This window comes from Myzus persicae, unplaced genomic scaffold (assembly GCF_001856785.1).
Source record: "Myzus persicae strain clone G006 unplaced genomic scaffold, MPER_G0061.0, whole genome shotgun sequence".
Taxonomy (NCBI): domain Eukaryota; kingdom Metazoa; phylum Arthropoda; class Insecta; order Hemiptera; family Aphididae; genus Myzus; species Myzus persicae.
Window position 1 is genome coordinate 61,082 of NW_019103164.1, and position 17,747 is coordinate 78,828.

Consider the following 17,747-nt stretch of genomic DNA (forward strand, 5'->3'; position numbering starts at 1 on the left):
GAATAGGAAAACTCCGGAGAAATTGAGTAAAACGTTCAGTGTTGCCTCGTGTTACAACCTACAATATTTTGTTGCATACGTACAGCCTACCGACCCAATATATTACAATATATAAATAAGCGATGTACAAAAAGGCTTCTTATAGTAAGGAAGCCCCGGAATGGCGAAATGTAATCCAACGCAATAATTAAATTTGTTTCTTCTTAAGTTTTTTTCTTAAGTACTTTTTATTTATTATACTTTTCCAATCAAAAAAACATAAATATATATAAAATATATTAACTACAAACCACGTTCTTTACATTAATTTACATTAACGTTCAAGTAACATTAATGAAAGACAACATTTTTCTATTCACTATTAATTAAATCAACAACAATGACAATCAAAATATTTTTCAATTAAAAAAAAAAATAGAAAAACATTCATTTTATCACCGGTTATAAAATAAGGCCCAATTCTAGACTGCAAAAAAATCAAGTAAGTTAAAATGGATAGTCAAACCGTCAGTAGCCCGTAGACTATTAATATTTTTAAACAACAAAAGAACAGAAATCTTCTGTGAAGAAATCGTTATTTTGAGTTTAAGTACTCCATTAACTTTAAAATTTGAACTTCAAATGCTCATAAAAATGTATATGAATTATTGATGTTTTTTTGGAATCTCAGTTAAAACCCCTTTATGATGAACAGTATACTTATTACATTAACAAGCCTCAAGTGTTAAAAATAAAATATACATACCTACATTTTAATTACAAAATAATTTATACATTTATTTTACATGAATTTGTCGAATTGTGAAAAATGTACGCCTAGTCTAAATAAATTACGAAGGAAATTCTTTTAATTTTGTATAGGAATGAACATCTAATTTTTACTCGTATATTATAACTTACATACAGTAGCGAGGCTTGAGGTTTTTGGTTGGGTAGACACTAAAAAAAATAGCACTAATACGTCTGGACTCATCCTTTTACTATTTTATCTATACAATAAGAAATAAATGTTCAAAAACTAAAAACAAAATGAAATATTATATTTCAACATCCTTAAAATAGTCATTGAATATAATAACAAAATATGTACTATAGCAAACAAAATAAAATGCAATATATTACTGCATGTATGTATACAAATTGTATTAAGATGACGTTTAAAAAAACAAATTTACGTTAAATCTATTTTTCTATTATTTCTTAGAAAATAAGTCAATGACATTAAAATCATTAAGGGACATGGTCTTTTATTTTTCAATTCAAATTTTGTTCGTATGAGTAGTAAATAATTTCATCATTTTATATAAAACAGTATATGGCATAGGTATTATTCAGTTATTTTTTGTTTCTTATGAAACTAAAATACTTACTTAATATATTTATTAACAGTTACAGTTTTAAGAAAAACCATGGGTATAAAAGAATAGGTAAACCTGTCTACTATTAAATGATTGAATTATAGTTTAAAAGCGGTGGAGAACGATTCCGTAAGTTTGAAATGCAACGTTGCCAAATTATAATTTTAATTTTGAAAACACTAATATTTTTTATAATTGAGGCGAATAGCGAACCTAATATACTATATACCCCAGATAATTTTGATAAACATTAATATTTTTATATGTTTTATAAAATGTATAATTAATTATTAGCTAATATTTTTTTTAATATTTAATGCATTTTTAAAGCAACCAACCAACCTATTAACTGTTTAATATAGTTGTGTACAATAAAGCTGATATATTTTTATATTACTTTTATTGTATTATTATGTTTATATTTTTATCATGTCTTTAACTATATTATATTTAGCAATGGATTAAGTAGTACGCTAGATGGAAGCACTTGTTCATTTTACTAACCAAACAACTTAATAAAATTAAAGAAAAAATTTAATTTGTTAAAAATAACAAGAGCAGACAATTGTATGCCAACGTTGCATTTAAAATTATGCGGAGTTGTGCATATGCATATGAAATTTGCGGAATCGTATATGTTTATCAATGGCTATTAAAATCTACACGATTCCGCAAATTTGCTCAAATTTCGCCCAATTTATCATATACTAAATATACTTTTTTAATGAACTAAAAGTTGTAGTTATGCTTTTCAGTTGGATAATTAGTAAATACAGTGGATGTTAACAGACGATTTTGTTTGGTTGTTGAATTAAAAACAATGTACTTATTTATATTTTTTTTTGCAAAACAACAAATGGATTATGGCGGAGGATGGCAAGCATAATATGCAACCAGTTTTGATACCTGTTCAGTGACGTCAAAACAAACATCCAACCAGCACACTGTGAAAAATGAAAACCATTGCCTAAAATTATGTTCTGACTAATAGTCCTTATAGTAGTAAAAGTCTGAAATGAGCAAAGGTAGGGCAATGATTTTTTAAATTTTAGGTATACCATTTATAGGTTCTTTGGTTTTAAATCAGTGACGGATGGGATAAGGGGGTAAGAACCCCAGAAATACATTTTTTTTTTGGTGTAACTTTTAAAGGCTACAACACGATTCTTTCAACTTTAAAAGTTACACCAAAAAAAGATGTATTTCTGGGGTCCTTACCCCCTTATCCCATCCGTCACTGATTTAAAACCAAGGAACCTATAAATGATATACCTAAAATTTAAAAAATCATTGCCCTAGCTTTGCTCATTTCAGACTTTTACTACTATAAGGACTATTAGTCAGAACATAATTTTAGGCGAAAAAATGGGCCAAATGTAGTTTTCGAAAATTATTTGCAGGCCGCATACATTTTTAATGAAAATAATTAAAAATATAAAATTATATACGAGTATATTGTTAGGAAAGGGTATTGTAGGAAAAAGTACATGAATGACACAAATTTTTTTCTTGGATTTATAATTATAATTTTAAATGTCAATTCATAGTTTATTTTATACAAAATGCAAATCATTCATATTATTAGCATAGTATATTAAATTTATATATTTATTTAACTACTAGATTAATATTGATATTTTTTTGATTAAAATTAATTAATTTGATTTAATGTTGTTTTGATGTTGATGGACGGTATCTTTCTGTATCTTTTATAATATTGCTTATGTCTATGGGTGTAATTGATGTTGACAATAGCGCACTACGTAGTGGAAATGAATAAACTCATAATCGTAGGTGCCTACTTATCTATCCAACTGGTAATTCAATACAAGTTTAAAATAGAAAGATAAAATAAATAAAAATAATAAGACAATAAGCGACATTCATATTATTCACTGTTTATCGAATTTTGGATTTTAGAATGAACAATTTAAATAATTTAATTTTAGTGCGGGTCTCACTTAAGTTACTAAAGGGCCGCAGGAGGACCGCGGACTGCGTAGTGGGGACCGCTGCCGCACGCGATTTACCTATGTAGAATATAGGTAGTGACTAGTGAGTTAGTTATTTTGAAAATATTGATCGTTCAAATCTGCTTTTTTTCTATATATAGAAACTATTCTGGAATAAAGCCTTGATAAGTACTAAAAGCAAAAAAAAAATGCTCATAATAGTTTTATTGAATTCATCATCGGTGAACTTAAGATGAGAGTCGAGTACTCACTGTTCAGCAAGCGGTAAGGCCTTAGCCCTTAGGTGTGAAATGGAATTAGAAAATACTGCATTTCAGAACAAATTATTTTTATTTTTTTCAATACAAATTAATTTCAAATATTACTATTTATTGAATTAAACTAAAAATGAAATTAATTATTATAAAAGTAATATGACAATTATGTTTAGATGATGGTCATCAATATAGTTTTTGTAAAGATGCAGGGTAAACCCCGTAAATCGTAATGGTTTGTCTGCGTCACATCCAATTAGTTTGATTATATTAATTTGAAATATTACTATTTACATCATATACTTGGCCACTGAATAGTATATTTTTAGTAGCACGGTTAAAAATGTAAAAAACAAAAGGCCGATTTACAATGACAGTCACTGGTGATGGTTGAGGTATGTTACTCAAAGGTATAACAGAAACAACTGCAAAATAAATATATAGGCGCATTAACAATTGATAATTGATAATTATATAATCACCTAATATTAGAATAAAATTATATGCATTTAAAAAAAAAACACAATTTAAGGGCAGGATACAATGATGACTAGACCAAGGGCCCAATTTAGGATTTTGTCTTGGGGTACATATACTCATCTAGGGCTCAGAGACTTGAAAAAAAGTAGTTAATTCATGTATGCCAACGAGTATTGACTGGTTCTTGGACTTCTCACACATATGAGAGGCTCCAAATTTGAAAATATCGACATGGCTTAAAGATGTGTTTAAAGTTTTTTTAACACTGATAAAATAACATAATAGACAAGTTTATATTGAGCTCGTCTTCAGCCACATTATGAAGACACATTCCACTCACGGAACATGAATAATTTTCGGGTACTGCTTTAACCAATGTAGACAATTTTACCATTTAAAAATAAACTTTAAAAAATAACACCCGATCATCTATCGGTATTTGGAAAAAACACCAATAGAATTTTATCGGACAGCGATCAAATAAAAATACACGGATCACAGAAATTATTTAGTCATGACTCATGAGGAATCTGTACATTTACAACAGCAAGGCGGCAGCACAAGGGTGCATTTAAAACAAAATTTCTCAGGCATGGTCATAGAAAAACTGCAGCATCAATGGAAGTTGTCGAATTTTTGTAAAAAAAAGGACAACAAATGTTTATTTCTACTCCTTTTAATAATTTTTTAAAAATTAATTTGTAACTTACTCTGTTACACTTTCATAGAAACTACTTTATAGAAAAAAAATATGTAAATGCTACACATCTTGAGCCCTAATCATTGCCGATATATACCTAGGTTATTTACAGTTAATATAACAAACATGGATATTATATAGGTAACCATAATACATATTATATATACCTGTAACTGCGCTAGCTTTAGAGCCTTTTTCATTGACTTCCATTGTTACTTTATGTGTTACATCCTTTACCAACACTTGTTTTGCTGGGTTAAATATTGATGTTAGATTTGCGCTACTACTAAAGATTGATGTTAATCCAATCTAAATATATAATTAATTACAAATGGTATAAAAAAAATTATAAAATAATATAAAATATACATATAGGATAATCAAAAACACAAATGAGTGACGCCAATTGCATATGCAAAGGGATTGAGTCAAGTTAGAGGCGTATAAATTTTTACTTTGTAAGGGCTAGTATAAAAATAATGAATACACAGCAAATATTTTTTTAATACAACATTTTTAATTTGTTGTACCTTATTACCAAATAAATGATTACAACAAAAAATAAAAAACAAAATACACATTGTGTAATACAAAAAAAGATAGCCTTAAAACATGTGTAGCATCATTTTAAAGTACATTTCTTACTCATTCATTTGAATTTTTGTATGAATGTTAATTTTTTTATATTCAGTTTTAAGTTTTAAAAATTATGTAGGTACCTATTTATTTAGTGTATATTATAATAGTAAAATAATAATATAATTTATTTTTAGTAAAATAGTAAAAGATATTTGTAACATATTCACAAATGTGTTAAAAATGTCTTTCTTTATATTAAAAAAGGTTTCCAGAGTTATTTTATACATACAATAAATTAAATTATGGTTTTACCAGAGTAATAAACACTAAAGAAAAATTAAATACTCAATCATAAAATACTAAATATACTAAATATAAAGAAATAAGTAGAATAGAAAGAGAAACACCCATCAGAAATTCATTAGGAATAATATTATCATCAGGCCGAATGCAGAATAAATATTTTTGATCACCTGTCTGTTTATCTTAGCAATATCAATAGATATCTACCAAAAAAGCAAAACAGATATGCTACTGTGTAACATTCTAATTTTTAACTTTAATATAATAATATCCATACCTTTTTAAGTACAGATGATAACTTTGTCGAGTAATTAATTTTGAACCTTGGCAAATACAAATTGACAGTTCTTTGATAAATTGAATTCAATATTTTAGAAAAAGGATTATGTTGTGAGTCTTTTAATACTTGTACAGTTGAAGTATTTTCATCCGGCAATAAAATAAGCATAGAAAAATTTGTATCCTATAAAACAAATAAATATAAAACAAAAATGTACATTATACACAATAAAATAGTATGTGGTACCTAGACAACATCACATCAATTTACAGTTACCTTTTATAGGTAGTAAATATGTAATCAACAATATTGTTGTAATTCATTATTATTTTTAATTCCATAGTAATTTTAACAAGTTCTAAACACTTTATTTAAACAAACCAACTCATATGTCTTTAAATTTGGACTAAGTAAATATATAAGAAGGTATTATTGAGGGTTATATCACTAAACAGCCTCCTTCTCATACTAAGTCAACGTATAAATTATTCTCCTTATATTATAGTTGCTTATTGTACAAATATTACAAATGCTACAGATTGTAAATTGTGTTTTAAATTTAAAAAGTAGATAAATACTCTATTCAGAATAAGAAAGGCACTAATTGATGACCAGTTTTCGCCAGCAACAGTCAGATGCTTCTACCACTATCTCTGGAATACGAGGCAAAGCATTAGAACAGAACAAAGCTGTACCTTTGCGCACAAGTCGGACCACCAGGTACATTTTTTATTCTGGATAGATCAGTGGTTCTCAACCAGTGTGCCGCGAGATCGACTAGGTGTACCGCGATAAATGTTATACTAGTAGGCTCATGGCAATAATTATTGCTCACGGCAAAGTTGCCGAAGTTGCTGTAATTGTCAAGCGCGTGAGTGTGCCGTGAAAATTTGTGATGTATAATAATGTGCCGTGGACCAAAAAAAGGTTGAGAACCTCTGGGATAGATGATAGATTAAGCTATTGGTTCTACAAAAATATAACCAGGCTATGGGGTTTCTTACATCACTTAACCTCTACAACTTTGCACCATAATTGGATATTTGCATATCTCAGAATTTAGAATATTTAGATCAATGACGTGACAAGGATATTTGTAAAGGGGGTTGAGAGTTAACCACTTAAGTCATAATAATATAATATAAAAAAGTTTTAGTAAATTGTAGTGCAAAAACAAATTCTTCTAAAATATTTGTTACTTTGAATGCATAACAAGATTCTTATTATAAGACAATAATTGGTATTAATAATGAAATAAAATTAATATATAATTAATAGTTAGAAAACATTTCCTGAGCTTCCCACTGGCCACCATTCCCATAAATCACCACATTAATTTTACAAATATCTACAATATTAATAAGTCAATGTTTCTCAACCAGTAGTACATGTTCCACTAGTGGTACTTGGAAAGCTCATAAGTGGTACTCGAAGTAAATCTCCTTTATGATAAAATAGAATGGATCATTATTTATATTAAATATTATATGGTTTATTTGATATTGATAATAATATAAATACAAATTGCACAAATTTAATTTTCATTATTTCATTAAAATATTAAATGCTTAAATCGTAATTTTGTAGTTTCTAATAAAAAAAAATTCCATGCATGTAAAATAATGTTTACGTTTTTGAAAGGTAAGCAAAAAAGGAAGTTTATTTGATCAAGTGGTACATGAAAAAAAACAATTTAGTGATGGTATTTATTCTATATTCTAAAACAAAAATTGCATAAAAAGTAATAACTCAAATTAAAAAAAAAAAATTTTAATAATTCATAGGTTTGGTCTGCGTAGACAAAATAACAAATTTTGAGACAAATTATCAAAATGGGGATAAGTTTGTGTAGTTAGAAAAAAATCATTAAAAAAAACCCTGACACAGACTATATGAATGAATATATGCACCAATCCCGGAAGTGATCAGAAAAAAAGTCCATATGATTGGTTTCTAAGCTGGCTTTGATGAACTAAGCGCATGACGTCAGACTAACATTTTTATTTATATAACTTTTCAATATATAATATAACCTATATACAATTTTAAAATAAAAATTTTTTTTTTCTCAAAAATGAATAAGCTTATTAACTAATAAGTAATAACATTCAATTTTTAAATTCTAAATACAGCTTTTAAAAAAACTTAAACATCCTTGTAAAAAAAAAACTTTGATACCATTTTTGAGATTGTTTTGTGATTTGCCTTTTACAAAAAAACATTAACTTATTATTGTTTTAATAAATTATAATCAATTTGATTTCCAATGAAAAACTAAAATAACTATTTTTAAATTTTTATCACAAATTAAGTTATCTTCTCTAATTGTTATTTGTAATATTTTATTACCTTGTAAAGAAGTTCCACAATTTGGGCCTTAATATCTGATATGTATCCATATCCTATTTGGTTTTGTAAATTCATCATACTGACTTCACTACACATACTAGGTTTTGTGTAGAAACACTGTTTTTTAGTGCTACTTTCATTAAATTCCACTAACCAATCTCCTTTGAAATAAAGTACATTTGCCAATAAAAGTTCAGTGTTTCCATCAAAATCATCTGTAACATTATTTTCAATGTACTAAATTCAATGTCCTAAATTGTTTAAACAACAAACAATCAATAATTTAAAAAAAGCCATTATTTTATTGAAAATGAATGAATTTTTTCTACTATAGTGTGTTTCCAAACACAAAAATAAATTGAAAAAAACAAACATCGTTGTAAAATCAATCATTTATCTGCTCAGAATCTAAAAGTTTAATATCTATAATTGGTTATGTATTTAAGTAATGCAAATATTTTTAATGTTTAAAATACTTAAAATTTTAAATACAAAAACACACGCACCTTTAGAAATTATATTGTTTACAAGTCCTTGTGTAACATCAAACATTTGTTTATTGATCATTTTAACTGATGCTTCAATATTAAGAATATTAATTTCAGTTATATTAGCAGAGTATTTATCTTGCGCTGTATCTTTGAAATAATTAGATATACTGTTCTTATTCTTAACAAAGATACAGTTGACAACTACTAAATCAATTATACTACTCTCCATAGATAATTGATTTGCATGTAATACATTATGAAATGTTGATTGGTCAGTTGGTAAACGTAATACCCTATTTAATTGATCCAGTGTATCTCCTCGAGCACCTTCTGATAATAATGTTAACATGGTTTTAATACTAGCTGGAGAAACTACAACATTGGAATCTGGTTGATTTAAGCTAAGTTCCTATGCAAAATTAAAAACAATAAAAATACTAATTACAATTTTTTTGAAAGTTCTGATAATGAATAATATATGTAAAATGTTAAATAATTAAATATTAAAACATGCTTACTTGAAATAGTTCTCTGTCAAAATAACTAAACCGCTGGAAATCAACCTCTTGTTCAAAATTCATTTTCATTTTTAACTCAACGTTTCCAACGGCTATAATATATAATATATACAATGTATTTTACATTTTTAAATCTGCTGGTGGTTGGGAACATATTAATAAACCAAACTAATTGTTCCTTGACTTAAAAAAAAAAATCTCCTAAAAGCCACATAATCAGAATAATGTTTGCTCCTGGAGTGGAATTTAAATACTAATGAGTCCTATTACCTAATTATAAAACTGGAAAAAATAATTTTTTTACTATACTCAATTATACAACCAAAATATTTTAAAGGGATCAAAAGCCTTTCAAATTAAGCTAAAAAATTGTAATTAATCATTTTTAAGATTTAAAGTTATAAATTTACATTTTATTGGAGTTGGAGTATTAACTGGTGGAATAGAAACTACAGGCGAGCCCTGTGAAAGTGGATTCATGACTTGTCCAACAAATACTATGGTATCCATTGTAATATCTTCTATCATGAATAAAAATGGTCTATCGACTTCAAAAACAGCGTCAATTGATCCCCCGAAACGGTGATCTAAATCAACTTCTATAATATAATTAACAAATTATTAATATTACCTACAATCACATATTTAAATTAATATTTTATAACTATTAATTAAAACAAACCAGTAGCTGCATGAGCTGTACTTCCTTGTTCATTTACTTCGAGTCCAGCTTTTTGAAGTATATTAGACACAATAAGACTACCAAATTGGCCATCATTTCCTAAATTTGTTAAATTTGCATTTTGTCCAAACATATCGGTAATACCTAACTGTTAATTAGTAAAAATAAATAATTTAGTTAAGTTAGTATTACATTAATACCATCAAAGTTACCTAATTACCTTTATAAATAAATACAAAGCATCATTATTTTAATTTGATTATTATATAGGTCCTTCAATTACTAGCAAGATTTTCAAGAAAGAAATTTTAGTGTATCGATACACATCGGATCAATTTTAAGCATTTAAGAAGTTACACGTATAGCATACCTGCAATACGTACCAACCCATATTGGACTAAGACTTGGATACTAGTTGGTACTTAACTATTCCTAATTGATACACATGAAATTTTTCTTCTAGAAAATCTTGCTTACCTTTCTACATACAGATGATTGGAATCCATAAAATACTGTTTTAAAAAAAGCCAAACCTTTTGTAATAATGGTCCAAGAATTGATGTATATTCAAAATTAAATTTTGGTAACACAACTTTTGTAGAAAACATTTTCATATTTTTTATCGATTCTCCCAATAATGATGGATTAATTCTATTAATTAAATCATCCAAACCATTAATTTCATCAGGCAATATTATGTACATAACAAATTTGTTACCCTATAAAAATATTGTCAAGTTAATAGGTTACTATAAAAATGTTGAAAATCATATTTTACCTGATATGGTAAACTAATTAATCTAGCATTAAGTGATTCTAGGGTTGATAATTTAAAATAGTTGTAAGCAGTCATTAATGGAACATCAACAGCAGTTTTCGAGTTCAAATAAAATGTACCTCTTTTGGTAAGATCTTTATTAAACGGAATTGTCCAATATCCTTTAAAATATATAGCATTCAACAAAAGAAGAACTGTACTTTCTTTAGTTTCGGCTAAATTAAACACAATATTAAATTTTTTTTATTAAATCTCATATAATATATCTCCATAATATAGTAACTAAATTAGATACAAACCTTCAGATATTAGTTGTTGAATACGTCCATGAGTAAGGGTTTCTGCCCATTGATTTATTGAATGAACAGCATTTACAGGTTTACTAAAATCAACCACCTCAAAACTTGAATTATACCACCTAGATATAGTTTCTATAAAATCAGGTTTTGGTTGAACTGATATATCCATAAACAATTTAGTGCCAATATCCAATTCATAATCGTCTTTATCATGACTCTGAGTAAAACATTACAATTTTAAAATTGAACAATAATACAACTCAATAAAAATTAAAAAGTAAAAATTGACTTAAGTTATAAAGCCAAATGACAAAGTAACTAAAAAATGTTGTTATTCTTCATTTGAATACCTAAATTTTTTCAAATACTTAGCTTTACAAATTGTACCATTTAAACATTTTTAATAACAAAATAATTTGCAAATTGATGTCAACATTTGAACATTAAAAATCATAAAAAAAACCTGTGATCATAGGTATCTCTAATATTTAAAAACGGCTGTTATAATAACGTACAGTTAACCTTGTAAAACCTAACAAAAATTTTTTATCGATATTTATAAAAAAAAATTGAAAATATCTATAAATAGATCAGTAGAGAAAATATTATTTAAAATTTAAATTATACCACTTATAGAAAATGCCAGTTTTGGGTAAATTACTTTTAAAAAGTCATAAAATTACGTTACTCGTTACTTCAAATATTTTTATTTAAATTACATTTGAGTAATCTAAATTATTTTTACCACGTAATATAACTTTTTCATTCATTAAGTAATGCATAGTAGTATTGACGATATTTTTTATTTGGTATATTAACAAATATTGAGGAACCTTGTATTAATTTTTTCAAAGTTTTTGACCAAGCAAAAAACAATAAATAACATTTAAAAATTACAAATGCAAAACAAGTAAATATAGGCACTGTATACGAGATTTTTCAATAAATAACTATACAAATTGTTAAATTAATATTTGAATACATTTAAATAATACTTTCACATAACTTTGGTTTATCGAACATTACCTACGCATTCAATTGGTTAATAAACCCATAACGTGAATGATGATAGTCTATTATAGATGCCGATATATATATTATTATATTCCATGTAAAACCAAATATTGTCAAATTGTCAATATTATCTTTATATTGTCATATACAGTGTTTCTTTTTAAAGGTAACACTAAATAATTCTGCCAGTGACATCAGATTGATATGCGGTTTTCGGGAGGAGATAGGGAATACATAAATACACATTTCTTGATGATTTTTACATTTTTAGATCTTTCCGTGTGTACATGCGCGATATAACTTGCAACAGGTGTTTTGAATACCAAATTGTTTAAGTCAATTTGGTCCTTTTTACCATAACTCCAAGATCAAAATTGACTAAATGATAACGAGTTTCGATAAAAATTATTGAATTTTTCAACAATCATAATAGAATTTTATGAATTATGAAATTTCAAGTATTTTTTGTGTACCTATCTGTAGGCTTGCAGACATTGTTAAATCATAAAATTTAATTTTGAGGAATTAATTAACATCAATTATACGTAAAAGTTTAATTTACTAAGAAAAGATCAACCTAACTGTTATAACTTATTTCTCATCACTTCTATAATTGAAGTTTCAATTTCAATTATTAATTTTATCATTATTGTTATTTTTCGTGATACAAGTGGGTATTAATTCCTCAATATTAAATTGAAATAATTTAATAATGTCTGCAATCCTGCGGATACAAAAAAAATACTTGAAATTTCATAATTCATAATATTCTAGTATGATTGTTCGAAAAATTCAATAATTTTAATCGAAACTTTAACTCGTTGTCATTTAGTCAATTTTGATTTAAGAGTTATGGTAAAAAGGATCAAATTGAAACATGGAAAGATCTAAAAATGTAAAAATCATCAAGAAATGTGAATTTAATATTTATGTATTCCCTATCTCCTCCCAAAAACCGCATATCAATCTGATGTCACTGGACAGAATTATTTAGTATTACCTTTAAAGAGAAACACACTGTATATGTTTAATTAAATAAGCAGCACATTAAAATTTTGTCTAAATTTCTAAAAAAATTATAAAAACGTTTGCCCTAAAATTATTTAAACTCCTTATATTTTTGAGAATACATTAACAAAATTCCAATATTTTTCTACATATACGAAGAAAAGGGAACTACGTTTCCAAAACGTTCCTGAAAATTGAACGAAATAATTAGAACGAGTTCCTTCTAAGCACTGCAATTCAGATGTAAATAACATATAATGCATATCATATCATATCGTAAATCGAAATTATATGGTACTTTGTAAATAAATTATTATTTAATATTTTCAATAGTTTATCTCTTTACATTAAATAATAAATAAAACACAGATAGCCGTTGAAAATTAAAGAAAACATTATTCAGCCCAGTAGGTACTGTTCAAAATCATTTTTCAATTATAGCAATGTAAAACTTTTGCATAAACATGATCGAAATTGAAGTGTTTACCTAGTGCTTGGTTTCTATATTTCGCACACTTTATTGAAAAATATGTCTTAGACGTTTGTATTTTGTAGTCCTATAATGTATTGTTCAATTGCAGTGGATCTAAAGCCTGAATAATAGTAGAATCGGAATAGAAGTACTTAATCAATGATCGTACAATAATGATTAATGAGTTCGATAGTTTTATCTCAAATTTAAAGCAATCATTAAATGATACCTACGCTATAGAACAATAAATAATAATTTTTACTGGTACATAATAATTAATTGGTTTATACCATGAGTCATGACTATAATATGACCATGAATATAAAAATACCTTCTCAAATCAGTTCTCAAAAAACTTCCCGCGAATATTTGCACTGCAAGGCACAGTTCACCTAGTGGTCCAGATTTTCTATATAATAGATATGCTTTATAATATTTATATGTTTCAATTTCACTGCTATTTTTCAAGATATTAAAATTAAAATTATTTTGACATTCCGAGGAGATTTGATAAATGGCCCCTCTGGCCTCTATAGTTCTAAGAGCTGATTTAGGTACCTACCCTCTATTTGCGTACTATCTGTAGTTTATGAAATTCTCCAATTCCAAGGAGGTTTAATTAAATGGGGTAAAAAACAAAGTAAAATTTTATCAGCCGAAAAATCCAATAGAATAAAATTGCATATTAAACAACGAGAATATTTTTGAAATAGCATATACATATAAATTTAAGCTTCGAGCCTTCATATACGATTATATACTTAAAAGGTATTATAGTTTTATTTCATACAAAAAATATTTTCAAACCATACCAAAATGTCTAAACTCAACTATTTGCGAAATATTTTGTAAATAGATGTACAAAATTTAAGAAATAATTTTTTAAGATTAAATTGTTGAAAATTATAAAAATATTGAATGATCTTAGTATCTAGGCTCAAGGATATTTGAAGACCATAGATTAAAAATTGCAACTAATTATATACATTTCTTATCGCATAAACTATAATTGTCCCTAATACATAATACAAATATTTACGCCACTGTTTTAGATGATTTAAATTTTAATCTGGGCATCTACCGAACTGCTTGAACAGATATTTTAATGTTCTCGATAATATATTTCTCCAAAAATATAAATAAAATAACAAAAATGTCTAGATATATTATTATTATAATTGGTTACCAATAGGTAACTCAAACGTCTTAAACGTATACATTATAATATTACCCCGATTGTCCTGATAATATGACCAATTAATAAACATTACTATTTAGTTAGTAATACATGCTCAATAAGTGCTATTTTAAAAAATGTACCAGAAAAATGTTTTGTAAAATAATTATTCCACTGACAAAAGTTATGAACCACTAGTAGATAACGCTTATTAGACAAATGATTGTGGTAATTGATTTATCTGATATTTAAATAATTATTAGAACCAGGGTTAAGATGTACTCTTAGAACAGGTTTATATTATAATTCAAACAGGTTTTTTCATTGTTTAGAACACTAACTTCAAAAATCCTGATACAACTGAACCTTGTAATTTGCTATTCTTAGAAATACTACAATTTTAAAGATAAAACAAAGATACATTTTTAAAAAATCTTGTTTATGACGACTAAAGTCAATTGTTATTAAGAGGATGCTACAAAAGCGTTCGTTGTCTCAGTATCTGCACAGAATAAATTAATTGGTTTAACCGTCTTAGGTACGGATAGCATTTTTCATTTGCTAGTTTTAATTGAGTGCTTTAAGATTTTATATTAGAGTCTATTGACCTATTATGACACTTCAACACTTCAACATGAACATTATTTTTTTCAAGCAACATATGGATATGTGAAATTTAGCAATTAAAAATGCTCATATCTCGCTAGAAAATTAAAATATTGAATAAAAAGCAGACGCACCGGTAATATTTTACCTAAAAGTTTGATAACAAGTTACACTAATAACAAAACAAACTACACACAATCGAAACTACTAAAGTGAATGAATATTTGGTATGTCGTACGTTTAGCTAAATTAAGTGAAAACTGCTGAATGTTAAATTGTTATTATACGCACAAGTAAGATGGAGACAACAAGCATTCTCTTAAAAATAATATGAACATCTCTAGCAAAAATGTACTAATAAATCCCATAATGCAAATTGTAATATTATATCATTAATCCAATAAGGTTTTTATTTTAAGCTAGTGTTGTTAAATAAAAAATGTTCCATTTTCCTCCCATCTGTTAACTGTTTCTCACAAATAAAGAGGTAAATATATATTATTACAGCTCTTAAGAAAACGTCACACCCGCATGTGTTGTCTCCATGTTACATAGGTAGTAGGTACGTACGACATACCAAATTTTTGTTAACTAGTTTCAATAGTATGGTATTCATTTTGATATTAGAGTGATTTGTATTATTATCAAACTTAAGGTAAGTACATTATCTATGTTCTCTCATTGGTTTTTTTACGATATGTTAATTTTTAAGTGAATTATGAGCATTTAAATATATTAATACTTTCCAGTTTCCATACTCAAAACTCACTTCAAAATTAAATTTCGTAAATAATCAACGAGAGAATACGGATAATGTTCTTACCTTAAAGTTTGATGATAAGTCAAATCACTCTAATATCAAAACTAACACCATACCATTGAACCTAGTGAACGAAAATTTTCCATGTAGTCGGAGGCAACACTTGCGGGTGTCCTCTTAAGAGGATAAGAAGTCCTAAGACCAGCCGCAAGCATTTTCTCCGTTTTACATGTGCATAACATCACAAATCAACTTCAGCAGTTCTCACTTAATTTAGCTGATTGATACGAGACATTGGGGGCGAATCAAAGTACATCAAGTCTAAGGGGTAATAACTAACAGGCAATAAAATATAGGGAGCATATTACAGTTTTAATGTTATACGCTTATAAACCACTTCAAAATTAAAATATCTTAAAACCACAGACTATGTTGTTACCATAAACTTTAGTAAATTCACTCTAATATTAAAATTGAAGTCTAATGAGAACTGTTGAACGTAAATTTGTTGTCAAGCGTTTTTAAGACAACAGATCTGCAGATACGCGCGAGATGTTGAGACGGCCCCTCAACAAGAATATTGTAAGCTGAATAAATGTTGCTGCTTGCAGGCAAAATGTTTTAAAACTAAATTAATATAATAAAGAATGAGACTTGTTCTCGCATCCTTCACCGCACAGTACTAGATTGTATGGACAGTGGTGTAGTATTATGTTAAATTATACATATGAGAAATATCAAACAAAATTTTTTTTCGAAAATTTGTGTAACCCAACTGACTATAACACATATTAGTATAACCTTTCAATTCAGAACCAAAAAATTGTGTTATTTGAATATGTAATATATAATTATCATGTTAAATCAATAATTTACTTGTAACGATTGCAATTTTTGTGAATAACGTTCTCTTATATTTTGCTTACGACCACTTATTCCAACAATTTGTTCTATCTGTTTAGCTGTATTTCCTAGAGCTCCTTCATATAGCATCAACAGCACCAACTTAACACTTATAGAGGATATAACTGCATTGTTCTTCTCAACATCATGCAAAGCCTATTGATTAAGAAAATTAATTTGATTATCATGAAAATTACTTTTAAACTGTTTAAGTACTTTGCATAGTCTCCAATTAAAAGCATGAAAATCTGGTACACTGTTATCGGACACCCTTTGAATTTGTAATTTGTCTTTTGCATTAGCATTAACTTGAGATCTAGTAGTAGCAGAAAGTACTACTACAGCAAAGACCGAGCAAACGATAAAAAAAAATATATCTAAAATCAAAAGTAAAAATATTGTACTTAAAAATTGAATAAGTTATTTTGAGTTAACTTTAAACACTTGCCTTTCATTGTACCCAAGTGTTTTAAAAATTTTAAGATTCACACGGAAGTAATGAAGTATGCATAAGTTCAACTGAATGAAATAACAACTATATATTTGGTAAATAGTACTTGCCAGCCAAGATGAACCTTGGTTATTCACTATTAGCTGAATAACTGGTTCTATACTTCTACGTATTTATTAAAAACAAGTTTTGAAACTGACCCCACCTTAAAGTATTAAATTAATGACCAGGTAGGAAAGAAGGTAAGATTATTATGCATAATCTTATCAGTGTAATGGAAGGGAATACCATTAATTAATCATTATAGAACAC

At 26.9% G+C, this 17,747-nt stretch overlaps 1 protein-coding gene across 1 annotated transcript; it reads right to left on the reverse strand.

Moving 5' to 3' along the window:
• Nucleotides 1–3,683: 3,683 nt before the first annotated feature.
• On the reverse strand, nucleotides 3,684–17,589 carry LOC111033912. Its single transcript, XM_022314860.1, has 14 exons — nucleotides 17,433–17,589; nucleotides 17,201–17,361; nucleotides 16,958–17,140; nucleotides 11,045–11,261; nucleotides 10,746–10,960; nucleotides 10,501–10,686; nucleotides 9,968–10,115; nucleotides 9,696–9,884; nucleotides 9,286–9,377; nucleotides 8,783–9,176; nucleotides 8,277–8,491; nucleotides 5,925–6,110; nucleotides 4,933–5,074; nucleotides 3,684–4,010 (listed from the first exon to the last, which is right to left on the reverse strand). The coding sequence occupies exons 1-14, from the start codon at nucleotides 17,437–17,439 to the stop codon at nucleotides 3,856–3,858; spliced, it is 2,490 nt and encodes an 829-aa protein (XP_022170552.1). The 5' UTR covers nucleotides 17,440–17,589; the 3' UTR covers nucleotides 3,684–3,855.
• Nucleotides 17,590–17,747: the final 158 nt, after the last annotated feature.

What these genes read in the sequence shown, in the direction of transcription:
- LOC111033912 (XM_022314860.1), bottom strand. An exon ending in TTGGACCATTATTACAAAAG is followed by an intron (nt 10,116 to 10,500) that starts GTTTGGCTTTTT and finishes ACTAATTAACAG; the next exon opens with TTAGGTATTACCGATATGTT. An exon ending in AAACAATATAATTTCTAAAG is followed by an intron (nt 8,492 to 8,782) that starts GTGCGTGTGTTT and finishes ATAATGTTACAG; the next exon opens with ATGATTTTGATGGAAACACT.